This window comes from Macrobrachium nipponense, chromosome 3 (assembly GCF_015104395.2).
Source record: "Macrobrachium nipponense isolate FS-2020 chromosome 3, ASM1510439v2, whole genome shotgun sequence".
In the NCBI taxonomy this organism is placed as follows: Eukaryota; Metazoa; Arthropoda; class Malacostraca; order Decapoda; family Palaemonidae; genus Macrobrachium; species Macrobrachium nipponense.
Genome location: NC_087202.1, coordinates 107497575 through 107513533, shown reverse-complemented (window position 1 = coordinate 107513533; position 15959 = coordinate 107497575). Strand labels below are relative to the sequence as shown.

At 43.0% G+C, this 15959-nt stretch overlaps 1 protein-coding gene across 2 annotated transcripts in view; it reads right to left on the bottom strand.

Annotated features, from left to right (window-relative positions):
• Positions 1–15959, bottom strand: part of LOC135221943 (uncharacterized) — a 181658-nt gene that overhangs the window by 152424 nt on the left and 13275 nt on the right. For both annotated transcript variants that reach the window (XM_064259975.1, XM_064259976.1), the window contains exon 3: positions 1099–1404. In XM_064259975.1, the coding sequence (XP_064116045.1) occupies positions 1099–1404 (306 nt within the window). The remainder of the gene's footprint in view (positions 1–1098; positions 1405–15959) is intronic.

The window sequence follows — 15959 nt, the reverse complement described above, 5'->3', positions numbered from 1 at the left end:
ATGTAAATAGTTTTAAGTTGAACCAGGTATCCAACAAAGTGGTCAACATGTAATGTTAATAAAACTGATAATGAAAAGACTAAATAGTAACTAGTGTTACCTTTGATAATGAGTTTAGTTTTTGCAGCACTTGAATAAATTATGTATTTCTCCCAAAAAAGCTATGTACCCGATACTATACTTCCATTTTTTCTTCTTCCAGAGTTAGACTACAGTTTCCCTAAGCAGATGTCAGCAGCATCCCAACAGCTTATCTCATAAAACAAGAAGCAGTTCCATTCTCTCAAACAGTGGTATTTACTGTTGAAAACAACACCATATGCATTCCTGTAAGGTCATCTACCATATGATGCCTTGTGATATGGAACATACCTTTGATCCTTGGTACTTGAGCCTCTTGCTTTTGGGCATACTGCCCAAATTTACAAAGCCCCATCAACCAATGCTATCGAGGTACCTGGTACTATGCATTATAATGCCTAGTACCAGAGGTCTTTTGTTCCCTTTACAATACTATATAACAAATTGATATATTTATGGATTTTCATGATGGAGAGTGATTAGTTACAATGATACCTCATAATTCTGTAGCTCATACCCCTGTAGAACTACTGATCTCCAATATTTTCTTTTGCTGTTACAGTAGTATACACTTTCATGTTAAATTAGGTTATCTGTATCTAGTAATAACCTACATTCTTGTGACTCTTGTGTTGTGTCATGTTCTACCTTGAGGAATCTTATGACTCAGGCCAGTAGCAGTGTGAGTTGTAATAACATTAAACATAATAATAATAAAAAAAAACAAAGTACAGCATCATAGGTTCCAAACTATACCTCCAATAACCACATAAGTCCATCCTTAGTAAAAAAAAATAATGCAAACAAGAAAGCAAGTAGTCATTTTTTTTGTCCAGGACAACTAATATATATGAAAATGTTTAAAAGGATGAACTCTGTTCTATAATTCCTGAAACTACATTCAATATTTATGAAATCCGTAACAATCACAAAAATATATACTACATATATGAAGAAAGTTACAGGTAGTTGTACAAGGGGGTCCACCTAAGGAATCAAACAAGAAAAATGCCTTACTTTCCATTATCTCCATTTCCTTCCTTCAAGTTTTCATTGGGTATGAGTTGTGGGCAAAAGACAGGAGGGGCAGGCAAATATATTTCATCTGGAACAATCAAAGGTAGTTCTTGCATCACATCTCTTATATTCAACAAGCAAGTCGCTAGGATATCAGGGAAAATTTCTATTTGTGCCATTGCTGCCACTTTCATTAGGTCTTGATAACACTGGAATAATGAAGCATCAAGCTCTCTTGTGCACCACAATTCTATCATTAGTTCTTTGATTACTGCCTCTGGAAAAAGGCTGGGTGGTAAAGTAAATCTGAAAAGACAAAAAATACACACAAATATTACTTATTAGGTTTTAAAATTTTCATTTCATAGCAGACAAACCAACATATTTCATTTAAGATATGAAATAAGAAATAAAACCAAACAACAGTGTGGATGTCTTTTGGTAGGGTAAAATTGAAAGGACCAACTACCATTCACCAACAAAATTAAAACACTTGAGTCAATCTGAGGAGAGAACATGAGTAATCCAATGTAAAACTAGTTTTGTACATATATTGATAAAATGTTTAAAATTTCATGAATGATCACATAACCAGACACACCCTTCAACTACTCCTGTCAGTTTCTGATAGAATCCAGGCATATGAAACTACTCCTGTCAGTTTCTGATAGAATCCAGGCATATGAAACTACTCCTGTCAGTTTCTGATAGAATCCAGGCATATGAAACTACTCCTGTCAGTTTCTGATAGAATCCAGGCATATGAATGAGACTGTCATACAGTATATACCTGTATGACAAGATGAAGTTGGTATATTATGGCTTGCCTAGCATTTTAATCAGGAAACTATGATATTTAGGATAGATAATGGATCAATATTTTCACAAGATGAAGGACCTACAGAAAGAGATGCCAGCACCTCCAGCAGCACAAAAGACTGTGAATTATCATTACTAGCTGACCTACCCGGCACTGCCCAGGAAAACTGTGAATGACAGGCTTTGGGTAGGGGGAGGGGGGGAGGGAAGAGGAAGTGGAGGGAGGGAAGAGGGATGGAGAAAGGAGAACAGAGGGGGGAAGGGAAAGAGGGAGAGGGATGGAACAAGAAAGGAAGAGGAGGGATGGGGTGGTGGAATTGGGAGGGTGAGGGGAAGATAAAGGGTAGGGGAGGAGAAGAGGAAATTACGTTTCTCTATTAGAAGAGAAAAATCATCTCTGCTGAACATAAGCCTGTCTCCATTTCAACAATAGTCAGACCTTTTATTGATTGTGTTAAATGAACTGCACAGCAAAGCAGAGGAGAATCATGCAAGGATCTGTCTTAATAGGCCAGTAAAAATTAACATGAATTTCCCCAAACCAAGGCATTTAGTATAATAAAGGGATTTTGACGAAGGGAAAAATCTATTTCTGGGGTGATTGGCTCGTGTCGCCCTATGAAAAGATCCTTAATATCATTCTTTCTAGGTAAAATTAGCCTAAAATTACCAGAGAAAAACAAAATTAAGAAAATGTCAGTAAAACTGACTCGCTCACTCTTAAAAAGAAGTGTCGGTATGATAATAGGGGCGAGTGTGGAACACTACCACGAGACAAACACCAATTAGAACTTCCTATCAGAATCCCCCCAAGAGAGAGCTGATACCAACGGGCGATGCAGTCTCTACTACTACTACTAGAGGACGCCACGGACAGCAGCGCCCCTAGCGGACATCCTTAAATAAAATAACTAAATACATCTTGTCCTGCAAGGGGGGGAAACAAACCATAAAAAGGGGGGGTTTCATAGGGCGACACGAGCCAATCACCCAGAAATAGATTTTTCCTTCGTCAAAATCCCTTTTCTGGGCTCAGCTCGTGTCGGCCTATGAAAGAGTACCAGAGAAACAGACAAGATGGTAAAAAAGGGACAATGAAAAACAATGTAAAATGATGGATATAATATAAGTAAATCAATTACAGCATACAAACTAAGTACTTAAACTAACTTATACTAAAGAGTAAAATAATAGAACGTTAGTAATCTTAAAGTACTTAAATGGTAATTACAGTAAATTACAATGATGCATGTAATATAAAGAAAAAGGGGGATTTACTTAACAAAATTACAAAATATACAAACTCATGTGTCCTACCCTAGCATAAAAATAAGGGTAGGTACACTGAAAACCATCATTAATACAATTATTGCAAAATATATACAAACACATTGTGTCCTACCCTAGCATAAAAATAAGGGTAGGTACACTGAAGTTCATCATAAATACAAAAATAGTGAATATATACAAACATATTGTGTCCTACCTAGCATAAAAATAAGGGTAGGTACACTGAAGTACATTATCAGTACAATGTGGATGTCCCTCCAGCAAAAAATAAGGGACAATCCACTATATGATTCAACGGCTAAGGCTATGATATTCGAGTAGCCTGGCGATAGGGTGAGGCATGTTGGTTGATGTAGGTAGAAAGGAGACCTGGATCTATACTACAACTACTATACAGTATCAGGGGAAACTAGTTTTCCCGCTGCTACTGCTGAAAACCTTTAAAAGATTCCAAGGACTTTAAATAATGCCGTTTAAAGACTGTCGGGGATTTCCATCCAGTATACTTTTTAAGATCCTCAAAATTCATATGTTGAAAATAATTAATCGAGGTGGCTACTCCTCTGATATCATGTGCTTTTGGGAATGATTCAGGGTTGGCTTGCTTAATGAAGTAAAGGATTTGTTGTCTAATACCTTTTTACTGACAAGGTACCACCGTTTTTTTCTCTCATGAAGAGCACCTGAGGATCTTGAAGAAGTACGAGATAGAAAGGCTCTAAGAGTAGATACTGGCAGAGAGAAGGATCCTGTGGAAGTGGGATAACCTTCCAAGGAGCCCACCTTGCAAGAGGATCCTCATTTTTAGCTAAAAAGCTACGATCCGGAGCAAGTAGAACTTCTCCTGATGGGAGGAATTCCACATGACCCGCATCCCTGGATAGAGCCGACAGTTCTGAAATTCTAGCTCCTGAGGCTAGGCTTAATAAGAATAATGTCTTCCTCAGGAGCATTATGAATGTACAAGCTGAGTTGGTCAGTATCTGAAGCTAGTTTGAGGACATCATTTAAGAACCATGAAACTGTAGTAGGCCTCTGAGAAGGTCTGAGTCTAGCACAGGCTTTGGGGATAGATGTGAAATAAGAATCAGTCAGATCTATCTGAAAACCTACTTGAAAGATTTTCTTCAAAGCCGACTTATGAGTGGTAATAGTGCTAGCTGCTAAACCTTTTTCAAACAAGGATCTGAAAAAGGATATAGCCAGGTTAACTGTCATGGTTGTAGTGTTCGATTCTTTCAAGAAAGATGCTAATTTTTTAACAGCTGAGTCATATTTGTCTAATGGTTGACTCTCTCTTATCTGATTCCAAAAGAAGAGAATATTCTGTGGATCAATATCAGCATCTTTATTAGCCGCAAACTTCATGAAGTCCATAAAGTTATGGGTCTGGAGAATTCCTGAGCAAGCGAACACAGTCCTTCATTTGTACTGGTTGTGATAGCTTGGGATTGGGGATCCGTTGAGGTCGGAGACCCAATTCCAGAAGGAGAGGATACCAGTTTGCTCTTGGGCCAGTCCGGAGCAATCAGAGCTACTATCCCTTTGAAAGACCTTAGTTTGCTTAGGACTTTCAAGAGAAGATTCACTGGAGGAAAAATATAAATTCTCCTCCACTGATTCCAATCCAACGACAGGGCGTCCCGTGGCATAAGCCAGAGGGTCCAGGTTGGGGGCCACATAGCAAGGTAGCTTGTGGTTCGCTTGTGAGGCGAAGAGATCCACTTGAAGACCTGGGACTCTCCGGCCTACCCACTGGAATGAACCGTCGTCCAGAGACCACTCTGATTCCAGAGGAACTGACCGGGACAGGGCGTCTGCTATCACATTCCTTACTCCTGCCAGGTGAGTGGCAGACAGATGCCATTTGTGTTTGTTTGCTAGGGCAAAGATGGCTATCATGACATGATTCACATGCTTGGATTTGGACCCTCCTCTGTGATGCAATGAACTACTACTGCACTGTCCAAAACTAGCCTTAGATGAGACTTCTTCGGGGGAAGCAGTCTCTTCAGCGTAAGAAATACTGCCATTGCTTCCAACACATTTATGTGGAGCTGGCGAAATTGAACTGACCAAGTCCCCTGAACCTGTTTGAACTGAGAGTATCCCCCCCACCCACCCGGACAGGGATGCATCCGTGTGAATGGTTAACACTGGGAGGGGATATTGAAGGGGTACTTTCTTGGCTAAGTTCTTACTTTTGACCAAGGCCGTAGTTGGTTTGCGGAGGATCTGTGGGATTACTGACAACTTGTCTCGATATTTGGAGTTTGCTCTTGACCGCCAAATTCGATTTATATCTTTCAGCCTTGCCTTCAGAAGGATATCTGTTACCGAAGCAAACTGAAGAGACCCTAGGATTCTCTCCTGGTTTCTTCTTGACGTTTGCTTGCATTTGAGAAATTGTCTGACAGATTTTGCTATTTCCTTCCGTTTTGGCCACTGGAATTGACAGATTGTGGGAAGACAAATCCCATTGGATTCCTAGCCACTGAAAACGAGATTCCGGAGTAAGTCTGGATTTCGTTTTGTTTATCTGGAACCCCAGATGTTCCAGAAAGTGAACTACCTTTTGGTGGCTTTGAGACATTCCTCGACTGTTGGTGCCCAGATCAACCAATCGTCGAGGTATGCTGCTACCATAATTCCCTGAGCTCTCAATTGCTGAACAACCACTTCTGCTATTTTTGTGAATACCCTGGGGGCTACATTCAGACCGAAGGGCATCACTTTGAATGAGAATGTTTGATTTCCTAGCCTGAATCCTAGGAATGGGCGGAAGTGCCTGGCTATAGGGATATGATAGTATGCGTCTGTAAGATCGATGGAGCATGTGACGGCTCCACGCGGAAGTAAGGTCCTTACTTGCGAGAGGGTAAGCATCTTGAACTTGTCGCAACGAATGAAAGAGTTTAGCTTGACAAGTCTAAGATTACCCTTCTTTTTGTTGAGCCTTTCTTTGGCACGCTGAATAAGCGACCTTGAAATTTTAGATGTTTGACTCTCGCAATAGCTCCTTTCTGAAGGAGTTCTTCCGCGTAATCTGTCAATTCCTTTGACGGTATCTGATGGAATGATTTGATTGGAGGAGGATCTTTGATCCAACTCCAGCCCAATCCTTTGGACACTATGCTCTGTGCCCAATTGCTGAACCCCCACCTGTGGCGAAGAGGAACAGCCTCCCTCCTACCTGGGAGCCTCATTGTTGATGGGCGGGTTGGCCACCACGCCCTCCTCTGAACTGTCTGCTCCTCGTACCCCTTCCTGCGCCACGTTGACGAAAGTAACCTCTCGCCCTACCTCTCGGCTGAGTGTAGCCTTGAGCCTCATATGCAGGGTTGAAGGCCGGCGAGATAGCGTAGGAAGTGGATGGCTGAGATTGCGGGGGCAACAGGAGGATAGGCTGGTTCTGCTTTGAACCGGCAGGTTGTCCCTGTTGGGTAACCGGGACGCCTGCACAAATTGCTGCTGTTGCTGGAGTTTTTTATATGGCTGGAACCTCTTACCAGCCTTCTTCTGTTTCTTGCCAGCAGTGGGAACGGATTCCTGTTTCCTCTTTGAGGAATACCCCACCTAGCTCTGAGGCTCTGGTTGAGCCTAGCAGCTTCATGGTGTACCTCGTTAACCGCGGACTCTGGGAAGAGATCCGCTCCCCACATGCTAGCGGCCAAGAGTCTATTAGGCTCATGCCTAATGGTACACTCTTGTAGGACATGCTTCCGGCAGTTCCTCCTAGCCTGGAAGAAGTCAAAAGCGTCCGTTAGAACCGTCTGGAACTGAGATTTCGCAGAATCTTGAACAGCGGGTTCCGTAGCATAAGAGAGGGCGCCATTTCCGTAATTATAAGGGAATTGAGGGACCTGCCAAACCTGGTTCGCGCATCAAAACTCTGCCTGGATTAGGGAATCCGGCAGCCTTGGTAGTTTCTCGCCGGAACTGGTCCATGGCGGCAGGTCCGTTTGTTTGCTCTTACCCAAGCGGTGAACGTCGCTGGCAAGTTCTCCCACCGAATTCTCCGAAGGCCGGGAAGAGCGGAGAAGTAGACTCCGCCTCCCTCAACTGTGGGATGGGCTCATCCTTGAGGACTGCCTGAAGGGACTTCTCCACTAATTTCGTGGCGAACGGAAGAGAAACCTCCTCTTCCGTCGCGAAAATAGTGAAGGGACTCTTGTAGGCCTGGAGTTTGGTGTTCGTACACTCCCAGTCCTCAAGGCAGTGAACCCATTCCCGCTGAGCGTGATCTCTACTATACAAGACCGACTCCTTGGAGATCTTGTCCTCCCTCGTCAGAGCCGTTGGCGTCAGCCTAGCATAACCGATGAAAGGCTGCGTCAGACCCGGAGGGTAAAACTCGAAGTCCTCAATCCTTCGAGTTCCACACTCCGAGATAGAGATCATTCCATCTTTGAATGGAGCGTAGGCAGCTACTCTCCATGGGTTCTCCATAGAGAAAGCTGGCAAAGAGTCATATGGCGGGAGTTGAAGAATCCCAGTGCTTGACGCTGGGGAGACTGGGGGAGGAACCTGAGATAGCCCAGCTACTCGATCCTCATTTTCTCTCATTCTGTTAGAGAGATCCTGGATTGATTGGCCAGATTGAGACAGAGTGTTTGACAACTGTGCAAACATCTGCTCGAACCCGTGACCCCAGTGCGGAGATTTGCGAGCCACCAGCACGCCCACCTGTTCCATCACCCCTGCTGAAAAAGGGCAGAGGTGATTCAAAGGTGCCTGAGTACCTGCTAACCCCTACCCACGGACGTAGCCGGAGTGGAAGCGGTGGAGGCGGGAGAAGGCAGTGACTCGGCGGGAGCGCGAGCCTTCTCCTTCGAAGCCTTGCTTCTGGAGCTCTTTGCGTGAGAAGAGCTCGGCCTTGCTTTCACCGCATCGGCGTAGGAAGTCGACGACTTCTTAGCCGAAGAAGACGAAGACGACTTCTTAGAAGTCGTCTTGGCTAGAGTCTTCGGTTCTCTCTGTCCCTTCGCCTTTGGGGGTACAGAGAGAGCGGGAGAGCGGGTAGGGATCTCAGATCCCACAAAGCCTTGGAATGAAGCACTAGAAGAGGGGACAGGAGAAGATCCAGAAGCACCCAAGGAAAGACCTTGGGCGCCCGACACACCTACCTCAACCAACAAATCCTCCCCCCCTACCGCCATAGGCTCGATGTTCAGGTCCAGGGCAGCGACGTCCGGGACCGACTCCTGGGAGGCTACGACCTCAAAGGATTGCTGGAGGTCTTGCTGGATGGAGGCTATCAGCGGGGCAGCGGACAAGGGGTCAACGTAGCCCGTCGACTTGCCCGCGGGGAAGATCTGGACGGCCAGCTTCTTATCTAGAATGTAGGGCTGGCCTTTGGCGGCGTTCTTCCCGAAGCCGCCCACCCACGCTTTCAGGGTGGCGAGGGCGACTTCCCTCACACCGGTAGCCTGAAAGAAAGGCGAGATTAGCTGCCAATGGTGGAACAGGGTTAACAAACTTATGACTAAAAGTTGTTAGTAAAATGATAAGTAAGCCTATAACGGACTTACCCCATCCCCCAGCTGACCGACCAGGTCGTAGCAGATGGCGCAGGCTTCAGGGTGCCAAACGATCGTCTCGTTGTAGGACGTGGCACAGGGGGCGTGAGACCTACACTCATCATGTCCACAGGGGTCGAACAGCGTCGCGTTACAGGCTGGGACCTGGCAGTTGGTAGCCTGTAAGTGGAAAAGTACATGAGTACCAAGTAAACACTTACAGTCTAACAGATGCTCCGCTGGTGCCGGAGCGATAAAGTTAGATTAAACCAGAGCCCCGCCAAAATACGTGTGGTAACCAGGTTGGTATCCTAGGCTATGGCTCCGCTGATGGCGGAGACACAAAAGGAAACCAACCAGGAGTGGTGGTAATGGAAACCACGACGGAAAATAGCGGGGATGGTAGATAATAATAATAATAATATTACACAATTCATTGTCAAATATTGTACAATTAGGGTATATCCTTAAAATAATAATAATAACAAAACAAACCTCTCTCCGCCCGTCTACTAGAAGAGTGCGTAGGTAAGAAGTAAGCTCCCTTCCGGTAGCGGGGGAGAGATATAAGGATATAGTAGGCAAGCAACCGACCACTAGTAGTGCCCGCCCCGCCCGCTAGCGGAGCAGCAAACCTATAAACCAAAAGGTTGACCCGGCTTGCGACGGAAGGCTCTTTCGTATAGCAAGGGGGGGTGGCTGAGCAACTGGGGAGGGGGGGAGGGAGGTCTCGGCAAAGCAGGCGGCGGGAGCGAGAGAGGGGGGAGGGATGGCCTACTCCTCCCCGCCTCACCGGCTACCCTGCATGGAGACCCTGTCACCTCATGAGTGGTCGCCCTATTACCCCCCGCTGGGAGGAACCCCTGGCCACCTCCGAGTAGGAGTGAGAGAAGGCGACTGAGGTTGTCAAGACAACCAAGGGGTCCCCCAGCTCCTCCCTAAACCAGAAGGGAAAAGGGAGGGCAGGGGCAGGGTAAGGTGCGATGGAACACGTGACCGCAAGTGGCCTAGGCCGCGAGCAACACAACCGTGAGAGGGCCACGTGAACCAAACTGAACCAATACAAGGAACAAGCACCTAGGCTAGCCTAACACCCTAAATACAATAAAAATATACATCGAAAAGATGGAAGAGACACTTTTAGTAAAAGAGACAGAAGCCCAGGAGGAGGCAGACTGTTCCAAGAAACAGAAGCCTACTCGGAGCCAGCGATAGCCGATGAAGAGCAAGAGCCGGGATGCTGGGCCGGAATAAAATAAAAATAGCCCTAAATACCGAACTAAGAGAATGGTAGGAGGGCTAAACTAGCTAAAACTCGATGTAAAACAATGAACGTGATAAAGTAAGCCCATAAGTATAAGAAGTCCCAGTATGGAGGACCGGGAATTCTTACGAGGCAGCATGGCCGCCACGAGACAACCGGGGAACCGTATATGACCTATTAAGAGGAAAATACTGGTACCCGGAAGATAAAAAGGGGGTAAAATATTACTTATGAGTTACTTAACTTAGCCGTGGCAATTGCAGAGCGTTCCATCGTAGAAAATAAGGATAAATCCTGAGATAGCACACACAAGGAAAAATGCGTCTTGTACGTAGCGCTAAAATTTAAGGATGTCCGCTAGGGGCGCTGCTGTCCGTGGCGTCCTCTAGTAGTAGTAGTAGAGACTGCATCGCCCGTTGGTATCAGCTCTCTCTTGGGGGGATTCTGATAGGAAGTTCTAATTGGTGTTTGTCTCGTGGTAGTGTTCCACACTCGCCCCTATTATCATACCGACACTTCTTTTTAAGAGTGAGCGAGTCAGTTTTACTGACATTTTCTTAATTTTGTTTTTCTCTGGTAATTTTAGGCTAATTTTACCTAGAAAGAATGATATTAAGGATCTTTCATAGGCCGACACGAGCTGAGCCCAGAAAGCAAATTTTTTATTTCATGATTACAATATATGTCAGGGTATACCAAAAAAAATTCAACCCCGATTAACTGTATGGAAATTTGATACTAGCATTAGTATTATTATCTTACCTAAGGGGAGAGAGTCTCTCTCTCTCTCTCTCTCTATTGAAAGTTTCCTTTCATCCTTAGGCATTAATTAATGTGATTTTAATTGAAAAAATATATAAATGTTAGATTATATGGAAACTTTATATGAAAATAATTAGTTCAATCAGTAAGGAGAGTGACTTATTACCAAGTGACCACTAAGTCTTGTTCAAGGCCATTATTGGTGTCAGACTATACTGTTATTTTAATATGCACACAAACCAAGATTTTTATATTTGTAGTTGCTAAAATCTGTTGCTTGTCTTCATACCTTGGTATTCAAAGTAAGGTAAGCTGGTTGAATTAAATATGCTAAGTGTTGCTGCCTTTATTTACATGACTGTGATGAGTTATGTAATAATTTTCTAATTCCTTTTCACAAAAGGAAGTTCACAGTCAGAAGGAATAGCCATTTATTCTGGAGTGGTGCTTGGTCAGACATAATAACTGAACAAAGTTTGATGAGGTCTGGAAAGACACATGGAGGTCTCACTAATATTACACATACTACAGAGTCAGTTTGGACAAAGTGGTTATGTACAGCTCTTATTGCGCAGTACAGTGCATCAGTAAGATCATTGACCCACACATTCACTAGCACCTGGTCTGAGCAGAATAGAGAGAGATGAACATCAGTTATGTGAAATGTGGTAATGAGCCCCTCCAGTTATTTCTAGACTTACTAAGGAAACAACCCTTTTAGAGTTGAGGATGAACATCTGCTGGTAAATATTGCAAGTGGAATTATTGCAGATGAACGGGTCAATGCTGAAACATCATTGCAGACTTGGAAGGTCATTCAAGAACAAATGACAGGAATGACATTTTCTCTAGGTCAACCTACAGAGGGAACCTTCTCCTATGAGCTGTCAGCAGTTGTCCCTTCTCTCTTTATGGATGATGGAGGAATGAGAAATACACCAGTTGCATCTCTCACAGTTTATTGCACATATGAATCCTGATATTATCTGTGAAATCAATAAGCCAACAGTCATGGCGACTGATGGATGCGCTTTGCTACACAGTCAGTAATGTCCACAGTCTGTAATGTGGAGGAAATGTCCTGGCCTACTTGTTTATGTTATATTTGATTGATATACAGTTAGGAAAACCAAAGATCAAGCACAGAAGCAGTGTTGACTGCTATGAGATTCACAGCCGATGTTTTTCCGGAATAAAATTTCATCAACATATCTGACAGAGATGACACTTTGTCACAGGGTATCTTACATCCCTACCTAATTTTTTACTGTATTCTTTATTACGAAAGTTGCATAATTCTGGTAATTATAAAAGTAACACCAACTTCTTGTAGACATCACCAGCAATCTCAGAGGAATGTCTTTCGAAGATATAATGACGTAACTTATGACGTCATTAACTTGCCTCCTTCTCGGTGGATAATTGGCTATTCATGAAAAAGTCTCCACCTCTGGCAACAATGAAATACAACCAATACTCCTTGTTTACACTTTGTAGTAGTGTAGTAGTGATAGTAGTAGTAGTAGTATATAGGATTTATGCTATAAGGTCGAGTGCTAGAATCGTTGAAGAGAAGGTTTTCCACAAGTAATCTGTGAAATTACTTTCTATCACTGTTTCTCCATTAAAAAATGATATAATTAGAAATCAATTAACAAAGTGAACAAAACTTTGTCATTCGATGTAACTCCTTTGATATTTTTCCTAATATGACAGTGATGATCATTGTAATAAATAGATAATTGCATAGGATTAGATTGGATTATAGAATTCAGACTTCAAGCCAAGCACTGGGACATATAGAGGTCATTCAGTGACGTATTATAACCCATGACTTTTTTTTGGCAAAGCAAGTTTTGTTGTTCCACAAGCTATATTTTACTAACAATTCAATAACCAATGCTTTATAGAGCATATATAATTATCTTTTTGCATTTAATGGAAGTCAACAAACGACAAAAACTTGGTAGCCTTCGATGTCCGGGTGTACTTCTTACCCAAAAAAGGGTCCTATTATTCATTTACCCGTTCAAGCTTATGTAGGGTTTGCTACGGACCTCCTCACTTCTAAACAATTGTGCAAGTCAAATCACAAAAGCTGTCCTGCAACCACAGGGACAGTGACTTGTCATAGTCGCCATTCTTGAAGCCTTGACCAGGTACGAATATTCATTCAGAACTTCAGAGACAGCCATTTGTCATCATCACCTTGTGGGAGTTGGGATATCATATGTTTACATCACTTATAACTTTGAACCCATACATTAAAGTGTTCTGCCACTGGCTTCAGCTGCTTTATTTTACTCTTTTATGACTATACTTTATCTAATATAAGTATTAAAGAATGCCGCTGAAAATTAGGTAGGGATGTAAAGTACACTATGGCTAAGTAATATCTTTGTCAAATGCACAGAAAAAAGTTAGCAAGGAAAAACACTGGGACAATGGCTCTGACTCTCATAGTAGAGGAATCTTCACCAGATACGATCTCAAATCTCACTTCACCCATTCCATCTGACAAAACAAAATTTCTTTCTGACAGAAGCAACAGGCAGGAACTGATCAGGCTAATATAACCAAGTCTAGAAGATACAGGTATTGAGGTGGAGCATGCTGATGAAGAAGGAGGTGAAGGTGTTATTAACTGTGAGACTGTGAGGAGACTTCTTGACGAAACAGTTACTAAAAATAAGGCCCCCATTAAAGTAGTAAATATGTATGATACAACTATCACTGGCCCTTTTCCTTCCTTAATTAGCAACATCTTCGAAGATTTACATGTGAAACCAAGAAACAACTACAACTGTCTCATTAAATGTGGCTAGAGAGGTTCAAGGACGTGAAATGTGCATTGTGCACTTCAATTCATGCATGCTATGTCTGGGTGTGACACCACCTCAGCCTTTTTGAAATGGGAAAGGTAACACACAAAACTCTTAATGTCATCCCAAAAACTAAGGTCTGATGTGCTTAGTTTTGAAGATAGTAATGCCAGCACTGATGATATTTTAGATGTAGGATTGGAATATGTATCACTGCTGTACCAAGGAGGTGGTAGTTTTTCAGCCACTGAAACCCTAAATGAGCTTAGGATCCCCTACATTACGTTTCCCACAAAATATGCCCTAATAAAGGATACCACCATCTTAAAGGTTGTGCCAGTTTCAAGTATGTACATGGCGCAAATCTGAAAATAGTTCTCAAATATGAGGACTATGGGTGCAGGCATAACGTAAATGGCACAGTTGATCCAATAATGATAGTTATGCCATTAGCACCTCCATAGCTACTAATAAATATCAAATGTAGCTGTAAACGTGTGCTTCATGTAGTTGTTCTGAAAAGCCTCTACCTTGTACAGCTCACTATATATGTAGTGGGGAATGCAATAACTGTGCAAACACTAAAGTCTAGGTAAATAATGATGATGATGAGGAGGAGGATTTTGACGATGTGTAGTAGCAGGCCTTTGGTTGTTGACAGCAACATATTCTCTGTTACTATTTTTTTTATGAATAATGCTTCTATACTACTATACATATTAAAACAGTCTAATTATGTTCCCTGTTATTATTTTTCTATAAATTCAATATTAGATTTGCTAATATCCCAGGTGTTGATGATCAGCAGCTAGGATAAGGAAACATTGATTTAAAATGAAACGGTATATACTTTTTTCTATTTTATTCCAAATGTATCAATTTTCTTTACACAGTCTAATTATGTTCTCTGTCATTATTCTTTAATAAACAAGGGTTCTATTCTATATTAAGATTGCTAATATGACAGGTGTTGATGATCCACTGCTAGGAATAAGGAAACATAGATTTACAATAATACATAATGCATTTATTTTTTCTGTTCCATTTCAAATGTATAATTTTTCTTCAATTTAAACAGTCTATACCTCCATTTCTATGGCATTATTACAAACCTTATGCTCTAAACTATAATATTCAATGCAAAAGTGAAGCACCACCTTACAGTAATTGAAATATTATTGAAATATTAGTATGGGAAAAAAAAATTTCTCATTTTGGGTGGCAGCCATTTCCCTTTTTCCCATAATGTATGGTTGCATACTATTGATTTTGGTTGCACTTTTTATGGACATACTTATCATCCATGGAAATATATTGAATACATAAAATGCTTGTTATACTAAATGCCTGGGTCTTTGTCAATTTTTACTGGTCTATAAGCAAATTGCATGAATTCCTAGTGAATTTAGTATACATGAATGTACTGCTAACTCACTACTGTACTATACTTCACACAACCAGCCTGAAAAGAGCCCTTATTAGGCTCAGAGGTCTGGATAAACTAATCCTTTATTAATAATAATAAAAACTATACTTCAGAAACTCCCCTCCCTCTTCTCTCCCCCTACCCATAGCCTGTCATTCACAGTTTTCCTGGGCAGCGGGGTAGGTCAGCTAGTATATATAAGGCTATTAACCTTCCTCCATCAAAGCCCTATCCAACTTATCATCATCATTATTATTACAGGCAGTCCCCGGGTTATGACGGGTTTGGCTTACGACGTTCCGAGGTTAAAGCGCTTCTCAATTATATTCATCAGAAATTATTTCCAGGGTTACGACGCATGTTCCAGGGTTACTACACCTACAACGCTCATCTGGCAGAAGAAATATGACACCAAAAAGGGAAAATAATCAATATTTCTGGGCTACCTCATTCCGCCTAGCCTGTCTCACTGCGAGGCTCACACCACGTCCGCGACGAGCCAGGCGATCGCCGTGAGCCACCCAGCGTCTGATCCCCAAGCTTCTTCCCCCCTCTAGGGGGGGGGGAGTCCTGCTCGTTCCCGTTGCCCCTGGCAACCATCCAAGCTCCCTCCCTTCTTCCCCCTCTCCACGTGGGGGGATACGGGAGTTAGCAGGGGGGACATCAGACGCTGGCTCGGCTCGCACCGCTCTCACCTTCGTACCGAGGGGGGGCTCCCCTGTGCGGTCGAGTCTCGGCTGGCCACCTGGCTCGGCTGTGCTCGGACCTCCTCGGCTTCCGAATCGAGCTCTCTCTCACCCCGAGTCACCATCCCTCCATCCCGCTCCGGCGGCTGGGGCCCCCGGCTCCGCCAGGCCTCAGGTTTGGTGACTGCAGAGGAGCTCCGCCATATGTTTATTCCTTTTGCATGTTTACTTTTGTTTCATTTTTGATTTTTTACAGAGTCCCTGCTCACCATC